Below are 13,433 nucleotides of genomic sequence, written 5' to 3'. Positions count from 1 at the left end.
TGCCGATGTGCTCGCATCGTTTGTGCATTAGCGGCTAAGTGATTTTGTCTTTCTTCAAAAATTTCGTTTTGCGGATGTGCTCGCCTCGCTTCTGAATTAGTGGCTAAGCGAGTGACTCTTTTTTCGGAGGTTTTATTTTGCCAGCGTGCTGGCCTCACTTGTGTATCCTTAGAGGTGGAGGCCTTACCGCGACTCCACCTCTCACTTCCGGGCTGAACAGACCGACACACACACTTCCATGTGTAGACGTTTATATATAACATACAATATGTATATCTAAACATATAAAGGGCAAAGCCCTCACTGACTCATCGTTAATTCTCACACTTTCCATTTAGGTGGGAAGCTGAAATTTCACCATGTCATTCCTTGCAGTGTACTTAGAAAAGTTAGGTATGTTTCATGTCCTATTGCAACAGCCATGGGGGGTGAATGGGTGTACCCCCTAAACTGTATATAGATAGGGGAAACCCCTCCTCACTATTTCTGCAACTTTCAATATACGTAAGAAGCCCAAATTTCCCATGCTCATCCTTTACACTGTACTTACAAATGTTAAGTATGTTTCACTTCGCTCCGTGCCCCGTAACGAACTTTTGAAAATAACGTCTTCTTTTATGATGGTTCTCACCATTATTCCGTAAGGAACTTTCAGAACTGACCTCTCCTTTTGGCAGCTTCATTCCTTATTTCCATTAACAGAGGATTTAATTCACGGCAGAGATGCACAAGGGCTGCCCCCAGTCCCCCTTCCTTTTTCCACATGGCTGCTGTCCACGCACCTACCACGTGGTTGGCTCCCTGCCTATATACATGAACGACATCCTGCGCTCATGTACCTCCTTACTCGCTTCCTTACTTTCCTTAGCTGTTCGTCCTGCTCACTGCTCCCTTCTTCTTTACTCCACCACTTCAAGCCTGGCCTTGCTTCACGTCTTCCTTCTGGTGACTCCTGCCTTTTCATTTAGTTTCTTCACATTCTTAATCCTCCGAGCATCCCTCTCATACTCTACTTTTGAAGGTTGGCGCACCAATTATGTTACTACGAAACTTACAACCACCAAAATTTTGTAACGCCACCAGGCTTCAGATCAGATCTCTGCACAAGAACATCACTTAGGCAACTGTCTTCACTGGAACTGGCTCAGGGGAGACTGGATTAATTCCTGGACCTCCAATTCCATTTCAAACACCTCCAATTTCCAGTAAGGGTCTGCTTCGCTATTACAATAAATAAGTCACAGGGCCAGGTCGGCATTGACTTGACACAAGATTGTTTCTCACATGGCCGACTGTACGTTGCATGTTCAAGAGTTAGCTCAGCAGACAGCTTGGTCATTTTACAGCCTGAGGGCAGAACTGCAAACGTCGTTTACAAAGATAGATAGATAGATAGATAGATAGATAGATAGATACTTTATTAATCCCAAGGGGAAATTCACATACTGTAATACATATTTGTAATACAAATTCAAAGAGATCCTTACATCCTAAAAATGTGCATTTCTCATACACAGCATTTACAATCATAAGTTAAACTGTTTACAATCATCTAAAATAAACCTACGGCAGTTACATTGACAATCATGTTACATTATTTTTAAAACGTTTGCTTTTCTTTTTCATAACTTCTTTAACACACTACTTCTCCACATTCAAGCGCGGGTATTTTGCTAGTGTATTATACGTGCCAATGTGACAGCCTGTAAGCACAGGCACCTGTGTTGTTTGTCAGCCGCATACTGTCTGACTTACCAGCACAGGGGCTAAGCTGCTGGAGGTGAATGCAGACAGCGGTATTAACAATCAACTCTTGAACTCTTGTATAGCTCAAACTAGCTAACACAAAGCAGTTTGCTTTTAACTTGATCAACTAGACTATTCATAAGCCTTAATACATAAATTAAAATGCAATTTAAAAAAATGTTTATGTATTGTAACAGAATAAGATGCTTCTCGCACCCTTGTACCCTCAGACTATACGTCAGACACCAGGTAAAAGTCCAAAGATGATATTTATTATAATAATAAGTGCACAAAGCACGCCCTCTCCACAATTCACAATAACAATAAACCACAATAATAAACAATCCTCCACTCCCAGGCGCTTAGCCACCCTGCCTCCCAACTCAGCTCATCGCCTGGGAGCTCCCACAGTCCTTTTATATTCCCTGACCCGGAGGTGTTCCTTCCCAACAGTCCACAAGTCCTTATTCCTTCCGGGTCAGGGTAAATAATGTTTTTCTCACCCGAAGCCCGTCGCTCTTCCTATGACGAACTTCCGGGTCATAGGGCATGAAGAACTCTTCGGTCCTCCCTGCAGCTCCCTCTCGTGGCCCCATGGCATCCAGCAGGGCGGTGCATAAAACTACATGGTCCATAATGCCCTGCTGGTCTTCTGGGGACCTCCATGCTGCAAGGAGGGCTCCACCTGGCTTGGGGGTATTGGCGGGGTACATGGCCGCCATATCTTACAGTATTTAAAACGTTGTGCCCTAGTGTGTGAGGTGGCTTAGTTTTGTTTAAGATTAAGGGCCTTGAAGACTTTTGGACTCTTGTTAATTCGTTTGTCAGCCAGAAGGCCCAGTAGAGTCCCCATGTTGCAAAAGAAAAGCTTGTTTACTAGTTGGTTCATAGAAAACAAGGCAAGTGAAAAACAAGCAGGCCACATTACAAACAAAAGCAGCAGGCTGTAAAATAACAGTGCCTGTCCGAGCCACTTCAAACAGATATCAAGAATCTCCTTTTAATAGTCAGTAGTTCTAAAACCAATAGCAAGGCACATTGATCCTTAATCTAAACCTCAACACTGTCAGGCCTGATTTATTCCTATATCCACACTACTATGTTATCATTTGATGGTTAAGTCTGCAAATGATACCAAGCTAGGTGGACTGGCAGATCATCACAGAAAGACTTGGGCAGCAGACAGCCTTGAGCAGATTTGTGGCAGACGACATTTAATGTAAAGTTTTACATACAGGAAGTAAATCTTAGTCTTGAATACACAATGGGAGATCTGAAAATCAAGAGTACGCCTTATGAGAAGGATTTAGGGGTTGCAGGGGCCACTATCATCTGCCAGACAGTATTCAGAAGCCATTAAGAAGGCTAGCAGAATGTGAGGTTATATAGCGCCTTGATGTGTGGAGTACAAGTCACAGGAGGTTCTGCTCAAGCTTTGTAATACACTGGTGAGGTCTCATCTGGAGTACTGGGTGCAGTTTGGGTCTCCAGGCTATAAAAAGGACATAACAGCACAAGAAAAGGTCCAGAGAAGAGCGACTGGGCTGATTAGAGGACTACAGGGGATGAGTTATGTGGAAAGATTAAAAGAGCTGAGCCTTTACAGTTTAAGCAAAAAGGAGATTAAGAGGAGACCTGACTGAAGTGTTCACAATTATGAAGGGAATTAGTCCAGTGGATTGAGAACACAGGGACACAGTTGGTTAATTATTAAGGGAGAATTTCAAACAAACATTAGGATGTTTTTTCTCCACACAAAGAACCATTGACACAGGGAATGAATGGCCAAGTAGTGTGGTAGAAAGTAGGACCTTAGGGACCTTGAAACTGGACTTGATGTATTTTAGAAATAAGTGGATAGGACTGGTGAGCTTTGTTGGGCTGAATGGCCTGTTCTCGTCTAGATTATGATAATGTTCCTCTTAGTCATCATCAAGTCCTTCCATGAGAACTCTCAATACAATGAGGACTGATTGAGATCATTGATGTTAGGTAGAATGCCTAGAGGGGGCTGGGTGGTCTCATGGCCTCAGACCCCCTGCAGATTTTATTTTTTTCTCCAGCCGTCTGGAGTTTTTTTGTTTGTTTTTTTCTGTCCTCCCTGGCCATCGGACCTTAATTTTATTCTATATTAGTTAGTGTTGTCTTATTTTAATTCTTACTTTGTCTTTTTTATTTCTCTTTTCTTCATCATGTAAAGCACTTTGAGCTACATTATTTGTATGAAAATGTGCTATAGAAATAAATGTTGTTGTTGTTGTAGTACAATACTGTATAGTCTGGTCTTGATGTGCTGCTAGTAAGGTATTACCTCAGGTACAGGTACACTGCATGTGATCCATAATTGTTTCCAGAAGGTCACAAAATCAGAATCAAGAAATGACCTAGTAACCTAGTAACTAAGGAAAATGTAGATTTGGGATATACAGAATACACTGTACACTGGTAATGTGAGTGCTGTGCAGAGTGGAGGCAGACCCTCTGTGTTTTTCCCAGTTGATTCTGGGGTTCATGAGTGGTGTGTTTTTGCTCCAACTCTGTTCAATGCTTGTATGGACTGGTTGTTGGGCAAGGATGTGGGGTCCAGCGGCTGTGGGGCATCTGTTGGTGAAGAAAGATTCACGTAACTTGACTTTGCTGCCAATGCTGTGATCTTCGCAGAGTCAATGGAGGCTCTGATCGGGGCACTCGAAAGACTGAGTGAGGGGTCTGAGTGTCTGGGCTTGCGAGTGTCCTGATAAAAACCAACAGCCAGGCCTTTAATGACCTTTTGGGCACGGCCATCAGCAGTGTGTCTGTCTGTGGAGAGAGAGTGTCGACCTCATTGAGAGGTTTACTTACCTCGGCAGTGACATTCACGTCTCTGGTGACTCTTCCTCTGAAGTCAGTAGACGGATTGGGTGAGCATGGGGGGGTCATGAGGTCACTGGAAAGGGGTGTGTGGCGCTCCTGATATCTCAGCAAAAGGACGAAGGTCCAAGTCTTTAGAGTCCTGGTGCTTCCTGTTTTGTTATATGGTTGTGAGACATGGACGCTATCCAGTGACCTGAGATGAAGACTGGACTCCTTCAGTACCGGGTCTCTCCGGACAATCCTTGGGTACCGTTGGTTTGACTTTGTGTTGCTCATGGAGTCCCGAATGAGGCACATTACCTGCATTGTGAGGGAGCATCAGTTACGGCACTACGGCCATGTGGCGCATTTCCCCGAGGGTGATCCAGCTCGTAAGATCCTCATTGTTGGGGATCCGAGTGGCTGGACCAGGCCAAGGAGTCGCCCACGTAACACCTGGCTGCGGCAGATAGAGGGTCATTTCTGGAAGGTGGGACTGGACCGCCTGTCTGCCTGGGGGATTGCAAACCGGGATCCCGAACTGTTTTGTCGTGTAGTGGGTGCGGCAACACACTGTACCAGTGCATGCTCCCCAACTTGACTTGACTTGATATACAGAATATGGAGGAATGACTTCAATGTATTTATTTTAATCAGTTTATCTTTCTCACTGAGCTCTACTACAGATTTCTTTCTAAAGTCATCATAGTTGCAAAACACAATGAAAGCAAAAAAGTAGATTACAGCTATGACAATAATTGGACACAAGGTGGTTTAAAAGAGGTTTTAAAGAACAGCAGTGGGCAAATAAAGTTAAAGGTGGGCATCTACTGTTCAGAGTTCAGGGCTTAAAGATTGATCAATGAGCAGAAGGAGGGCGCAGAGTAGAAATGACACGTGTGACAAAACTTCATAGTCATCTACGGGCTGGCTTGGGAAAGACAAGGAACATTATAGAGAGGAAACCCAAAGAAGAAACATCAACTGAAGTTGGAGAACAAAAAATAAAACACTAAAAGAAAAAAGATGTGTGACAACTGCCGCTTATCTTAAGTATTCATTTCTCTTTATTTTTAGGAGTCACAAGCCATGCTGAAGTGATCGAAGTTCATGGAGATGAAGGAGGAAGTGTGAAGATTGACTGCAGATATCCACAAGGGTTTGAAAATTATGAAAAATACCTGACTGATATTCGATATAAGAGGAAAAACGCCCTGATCAGAGCAAACAAACATAACACTCTGGTGACGGAGGGTCGATACTCTCTGTATGACAACACCTCGGTGAGAGTTTTCACCATAGCCATCAAGGAGCTGCAAATGAGTGATAACAGGACCTACTGGTGTGCAGTGGAGAGGACCTTGGGCGATGACTACACTGAAGTTAGGCTCATTGTCCACCCAGGTAGGAAAGGTTTCTGATTTAACACCAATTTAACTCTCTTTGACCCTCAAGTGTCCCGTTTCCCTCTAACTGGCTATGTTGTACCCCTGTTACTCCTGATATCTCCCTAAGTGGAAGGCTCAACCTATGGAAGTGTTGTGTCTCCACTCTAAAGAGTTTGCATGAAGGTTCAAGTGTAGAGGTCTTCATTTTCAGAGTCAAAAATGATGGGGTTGTGTGGATGAAAGGCAAAAACGTATTTTTTAAATTAAAATGTAATATTGTGGACTGGGCCAAAGTAGAAGGCTCAACCCATGACAAGCCCAAATTGTGACCAGCCAGGCCTGGTCCACTACAAATATAAACATACAGATAGATCCAGTTCCAGTTCTGAACTCTTTGTGATATCCATGGATTTATCTCCCTAAGCAGAGGGCTCAAGCCATGGAAGTGTCTGAGGACTAAGTACTTGCAATAAGTAGGCCGAGCTTCCTGCTGAGTGTTTATGGAGGTTCAACTGTAATGGTAAGCAGTCAATTAGATCAACAAAGAGAAAGGCTGAAAGGGTCTGACTTCACTTTAAACAGCTGTGTGACCAGCCATCCTTGTCACACTCCACATCTGATGGCTGGTGTTCCAGTACAGAATTAAAACACTTTGTGATTTCTACAGATGTGTCTGTCACAGAAGACTCAAGGTTCCTTCCACTTAAATACGTTGCCTATTCATTCTCAAGAAGCCCATTATTTTACACATAGAAAAAAAAAATGACAATTGGTCACAGATCTACAGTGGGTGGGCCAGCTAGCTGCTTCTCAGCTCCATCATACAGACTTTGATTCCCAGGCTGCTCTCTTTGTGTTTAGGACTTGTGGTAGCTCCAGTGTCCATCTGGATGTATTCACCACTTTAACTGGTGTTCTCCTTTTTGATGACCTGTTCAGGCTCTTGATCATATGAACGTTCAGGCACCGGGAGGCTAGACTCATGGAGCATTGTCTAGTGCAGGTAGCTAGCTATTAGATGGTATCAATGAGTGTATTTCTTTGGTGCTAGCACTCAGCATTCACCAACAGTCTGTCAGTCCGTCAGTCATTATCCAACCTGCTATTTCCTAACACAGGGTCACAGGGGGTCTGCTGGAGCCAGCACAGGGAGCAAGGCAGGAACAAATCCCGGGCAGGGCACACACACCAAGCACACACTACGGACAATTTAGGACTGCTAATGCACCTAACCTGCATGTCTTTGGACTGTGGGGGGAAAACCATGCAGACACGGGGAGAACATGCAAACTCCATGCAGGGAGGACCCGGGAAGCTAACCCAGGTCTCCTAACTGCGAGACAGCAGCTCTACCACTGCGCCACTGTGCCACCCTTCACCAACAGTATTTTTTTATTTTGATTTCATATACTTTGTTAATCCCCAAAAGAGAAATTATCTTTTCACATGACCTTTGGGGGAACAGAACACTTAGCACCCCGGAGCAATTTTCATGTTGGAGGGCCTTGTTCAAAGGCCCAACAGAGTAGGATTCCTTCTGGGTGCAATGGGATTAGAACCGTCAAACTTCCAGATACCAGCGCAGATCCTTAGCTACAGAGCCATGATTAATGTACTCTTCTTGTTGCTGGTAAATCCTACACTTACTATCAACATCCATCCTGGGAATATTCTTCTGATGATGGTGGGTATTAAGTGCACAATCCCGAGCTGCCATGAGTGGATTCTTTATCAGGACCTTCAGCCTTGCAGCCTTCCAAATGTCATTCTCTTCTCCATGTCTTTGTTTGAGGTCTGTCTGTAGAACTGACCTTGGAGTAATTTTGACGAGAAATTGTTAGTTTTCCATTGATTAGTAAAGCTTTTCTACTCCTCTTCATGGTCTTGAGACTAGATTGTGTTATCCTTATTGTTATTATTGGTAATGTTGTTTTATATTTGACTAAAGCCTTTATCCAAAGTGACTTACAAAATGTGGATGTTTTAAAACTATTTACATAGACTTTTTGCAGTTGAAACTCATGACTTTCTCACATTCATGCACATTTAGATTACAATGTGATTCTAACCTTCTCCCACATACCAGACATGGTGACATTATACAAATCACAAATATTCAATATAGGATTATACATTAAATTCAGATGATAGGTGTAGGCAGCACACAACAGGTTGTCACAAAAAGACTCCAGACAGTCAGAAAGTTTTGGGGCAGCCACCCGTATACTGGTAGTGTCCCCGGCTTACGTATGAGATAGGCACTGTAGGTTTGTTCTTAAGTTGAATTTGTATGTAAGTCGGAACAGGTACTGTACATTTTTGCAGCATCACCAGCTGTGAAACGCCTCCTCTATCGCATCCAGGAGCAGTAGCTGCGGTGACGTGGTGGGTGGGCAGCAAACCGACCCCTTCCGCTCCATCAAGCCTCCATCCTGCACACGAGCTTTTGCTGCGCACCCAGCCGCCCACTGAGAATGAATCAAACCGGAGCTGCCTGAGGGACAGTAAACAGCATGAAGATGACAGATTGGCAGTTGCTGAGGAGCCTGCGTCGCAAACCCCAGACAGATGAAGGAGCAGCTGCTGCCCCGTTTGTAAGTTGTATGTCGGATGTCCGTAGCTTGGGGACTAAATGTATTATGATCCTGGCTGCAAAAGGTTGAAAATTGATTGAGTAGTTTACAAGAGTCCAAAACAGAACTGAATACAAGATGGCGGTTTTAAGGGCTGGTGGAAGAAATTATGTCATCTATACCAGAACCGGAAGTGACGTCATCAGAGGTGCTGGTAGTGACGTCATCAGAGGTGCCGGAAAGTGACATCATCAGAGGTGAGAGAGCCGGAAGTGACGTCATCAGAGGTGCCGGGACCTGGCAGGATTTCCCAGGAATGGTCTGCAAGGAACTGAGAAAGACAGTCGGCACAGTCCGCCATCCCCTGGTCTGATGCGGCATTACACTTACTCAAACCCTTTAGTTGTCTCCTAATCGCACATGTGTGACAAGGTCCACTCATGCAGTGGCCAGTACAAGTGGCTGAGGACAAAATAAATATCCCTGAATCCAGTGACACAAGTGATAATAGTCCTATACAGTGGAACCTCGGGTCACGACCGTAATTCGTTCCAAAACTCTGGTTGCAACCCAATTTGGTTGTGACCCGAAGTAATTTCCCCCATGGGATTGTATGTATATATATTAGCTGTATGTAAATATATTTTTTAAAGATTTTTAAGCACAAAAATAGTTAATTATACCATAGAATGCACAGTGCAACAGTAAACTAAAATTAAAAACATTGACTAACACTGAGAAAACCTTGAACAGAGAAAACTAGCATTGCAAGAGTTCACGCTACAGCCTTATGAACCGCTCACAGTAAACACTTTTTTTTAATGAGTTTTAAGTACAGGGAGAAAAAAATAAACATTTGAAAAATCTGTAATTTATACAAAAACTAACCATAAACAACCAAGAAAACTAACCTTGCATGAGTCGAGTTCTGGCATTGAAGGAAGTGAGGAGGAACTGGGTGGAGGGGAGATTACAGTTTTGAGGTAAAGTCTGTGACGATGCGGGTTCGCTGCATGCTCCCATCTCGCTTCCGGGAGCCCTTAAACCCGTCACCGTCGATAATGTTACCGATGAGCACGACAGTGAGGCACTACAATGGAGCAATCAGATGGTGCAAAAAGTGCCAAGTGCTTTTATTAAAATCAACAAAACAACAATCAAAAACAAAGTCCAAATTAAATAAAGTGCAGTGCTTTTAGAATCCCTCAATAAATCATAAGTGAAGTAGAGGTTAAAATCCAATAGAAAAAAGTCTTCATTAAATACGAGATTAAAACAATGCTCGAAGCAGTCTCTTTAAAAACTAGCCTGGTGCCTTCTTTAACTGCCTTTTCTCTCTCTGTCTCTCTCTCTCTCGCTGCACAGGGAATGCACAGGGAGAGACTGAAAACGTGTGGAAATCATTGGCGCGTACGAACCGGAAGGGAACCTGACTTGTTCGTCACCCGAATGTGTGGTTGTGAACAAATGCAAAAGTTTGGCAAACTTTTTGGTCGTAACCCGATTTGTACGTGTACCGAGACGTTCTTGACCCGAGGTTCCACTGTTTAAATAAGGTTTTCCAGAAGGACACACAATCCAAATCAGGAGCCTAACCAGCAAACATGGAGTTTAATGTCCAGGGACTGTACCGCTAAAGGAAAGTGCAGATTTGGGAAATAAGGACTATAGCAAGACAAGTTAAATGTATTTATTGTAGGCAGGTAGTGCGACACAGAGGTTAAGGCTTTAGGCTTTGAACGCTGAGGTTGCAGGGTTAAAGTCCACTGCTGATAAGGTGTGACCATGAGCAAGTTACTTCAAGAAAATCTAAAGAAATATAATCAGATATTGTAAGTCGCCTTATATAAAGGCATCAGCTAAATAGTAAGTATTAATATTTTAATCAATGTATCTTTCACACTGATATTTACTACAGGTTTCTTTCCAAAATCATCAATATTGCAATACACAATGAACACAAAAGAGTAGGGTACAGGTAAGGCAAGAATTGGGCATAAGGAGAAAAGAATGAGCAGAAGGAGGGTGGGCTTCATAGTCATCTAAACGGCTCGCTTGGGAAAGACAATGAACATTACAGAGAACAATAAAAAGCACAAAACAAAGAAAGAAAAATGAATGGGCTGAAGGGGGTGCTGAGCAGAATGAGGTGTCTGTTAAAACTTCATAGTCATCTGAAGGCTGGCTTGAGAAAGATAAGAAGTATATACAAAGAAAATAGAAGGAAAAAACTAAGAGCAATGAATAAAAAAGAGAAGATAAAAAAATAAAATAAATCAATCGGGTCAAAAAAGGTGTCTGACAACTACAGAGAGTTTTTAGCGTTTCTTTCTCTCTAGTTTCAGGAGTTCCACACATTCAAAAGGTGATAAGAGTTCATGGAGAGGAAGGAAAAAGTCTGAAGATTGACTGCAGATATCAAGAAGGGTTTGAACAATATAAGAAATACCTGACTTCCGCTGGACGGGTTATAAATGACACTGTGATCAAAACAGAATATGGCAACACTCTGGTGACAAGTGGCAGATACTCACTCTATGACAATACCTCAGCAAGAGTGTACACTGTGACCATCAGAGAGCTGCGAATGAATGATGCCGGGACATACAAGTGTGCAGTGGACAGACAACAAACCGATGACTTTATCAGAGTCACACTCTCTATCCATCCAGGTAAGAATGTCTTCTGATTTAACAACATTTACACTCAACTGATAAATAGACAGATAGAAATGAAAAGCACTGTGGACAGATAGATAGATAGATAGATGTGAAAGGCACTATATAATAGATAGATAGATAGACGTGAAAGGCACTATATAATAGATGGATTTGAAAGGCACTATAGATAGATAGATACATACATGGATAGATGTGAAAGGCACTATATAATAGATAGATAGATAGATAGTGTGAAAGGCACTATATAATAGATAGATACAAAAGGCACTATAGATAGATAGATAGATAGATATGAAATGCACTACAGTTAGATAGATAGATATGAAAGGCACTATAGATAGATAGATAGATAGATAGATAGATAGATATGAAAGGCACTATGTAATTGATAGATATGAAAGGCACTATATACCGTATATACTCGCATTTAAGTTCTCCCATGGATAAGTCAGCACTTGATTTTACTGTATAATTTCCAGTATTTTATAATGGCAGTCGTATAAGTAAAATGTGGAAAACTCACGCTATTGGTCTAAGTCAAGAGATTACTATATGCTAACGCCCACCTGAGAGAGTAACCACGGAGCACACAGCCTTTTGTTTTAATGTATTGTGCTTACTTGACCACACGATAATACCTGAATGATTCCGAAGTGACGTTTGCACTGTTTTGTGTTTTTTTGTATCTAACACCCTCACACACCTTTATCGTAAGAGCATCCATCATCTACGATGGAGCGTTCGATCAGAAGAAAATACGAAGCTGGTTTTAAATTAAAAGTCGTTGAAGAGGAGAAAGAAACTGGTAACTGTGCTGTTGCAACAAAATTTGATGTGTCTGAGAAACTGATGCAAGATTGGAGGAGGCAAGAAGATTAAGTGTTGTATTTTTGAACGGGCGTATAAGTTAGAGTCTGATTTTGTGATTGTTTTTTCGGGTTTCAAGATCTGACTTATACGCGAGTATATACCGTACAGTGATAGATAGATAGATAGAAAGTAAAATATAAAGTAAAAATACTAAAGAGTCACTACATAAAATAAAAAAATACTTTACGCACTGTGAGGTTTCTAAACTCTTTTGGGATTCCCCCACAACGGGACAACATACGGAAAAGCATCCCAAAGAAGTTGCAGGCTCCCAGCGCTGTAGCAGTTTGCAGAAAAAGTGAATCAGAAAAGATCGCCGTCAAGGCTATAAGCGCCTGCCGTCGATGGGTGATACGAGGAGCATTATAAATGTGCAGGGCACAGTATTACTTGGCCACTAACCTGGTCACGACCCTGCCTGAGTGCTGTGTCTGTGTATAGGAGAGCGGTAGATCCCGCTAAAATAAATAACCGTGCTGTTCCTATTTCAAGCCGAATAAAGCTGGTGTTGCTAAAGTACTGAGACTCAGCCTCTTGTTTTGGGGTGCATTACTGCGACTCACACGTTACACACACACACACACACGTGGCCACCATGCTATAATAAATAGTATAAGCTCGTACGGATGTTGACTATATGAGTGAGGCATGCCGTATGGGAGACGATTACCCAAAATCCCCACGTGACACTCGGTGGACAAAGCATATACGTACTACTCATATTGCAAGACCTCGCTCGTTTATCAAGTTAACATTTATTACAAATTTTAGCTCATCATGCAAAACACTCACAGACCAAGTTCCTCGTAATCCAAGGTTTTACTGTATTTAGTTCTTTGCAATATGAGGTGACACTGGAATTTGAAGAAAATCTAACATAGAATCAGGGAGAACTTGAAAGTTCCACACAGAAGTGACTTGGGTGGAATTCAGTGCCAGTCTGCTGGTGCTATGAGGGTCATCACCATCCACACTACACTGATCTAATATACAGTGGATTCAGTAAGTATTGAGACCCCTTCACTTTTTTCACAACTTGTTATGTTGCAGCCTGATGCTAATATCATATAAATTAATATTTTTCATATCAGGAAACCTTCAATACCCCCAAATGACATTATATATACAGGATTTTAGACTTTTTTGCAAATTTACTAAAAATGAAAAACAGAAATATCATATTGTCACAAGTATTCAGACCCTTCACTGATTTGTTGTTGCCCATTTGGCAGCAGTTACAGCCTGGGGTGCTCATGGGTAATGTCTGACAAGCTTTATACACCTGGCATTGGGAATTATTTTTGCCCCTCAAGCTGTGTCAGGTCTAGACGGAGACCGTCACT

General features: G+C 42.4%; 1 protein-coding gene across 1 annotated transcript in view; it reads left to right on the top strand.

Moving 5' to 3' along the window:
- LOC120526280 (polymeric immunoglobulin receptor-like) overlaps positions 1-13,433 on the top strand; it is a 51,310-nt gene that overhangs the window by 16,188 nt on the left and 21,689 nt on the right. The window contains exons 4-5 of the mRNA XM_039749388.1: positions 5,656-5,982; positions 10,879-11,211. Coding sequence (XP_039605322.1) covers positions 5,656-5,982; positions 10,879-11,211 — 660 coding nt within the window. The remainder of the gene's footprint in view (positions 1-5,655; positions 5,983-10,878; positions 11,212-13,433) is intronic.

Source organism: Polypterus senegalus, chromosome 3 (assembly GCF_016835505.1).
Source record: "Polypterus senegalus isolate Bchr_013 chromosome 3, ASM1683550v1, whole genome shotgun sequence".
NCBI lineage: Eukaryota > Metazoa > Chordata > Cladistia > Polypteriformes > Polypteridae > Polypterus > Polypterus senegalus.
The sequence above is the reverse complement of the archived record's forward strand: the minus strand, read 5'-3'. Positions and strand labels throughout refer to the sequence as shown.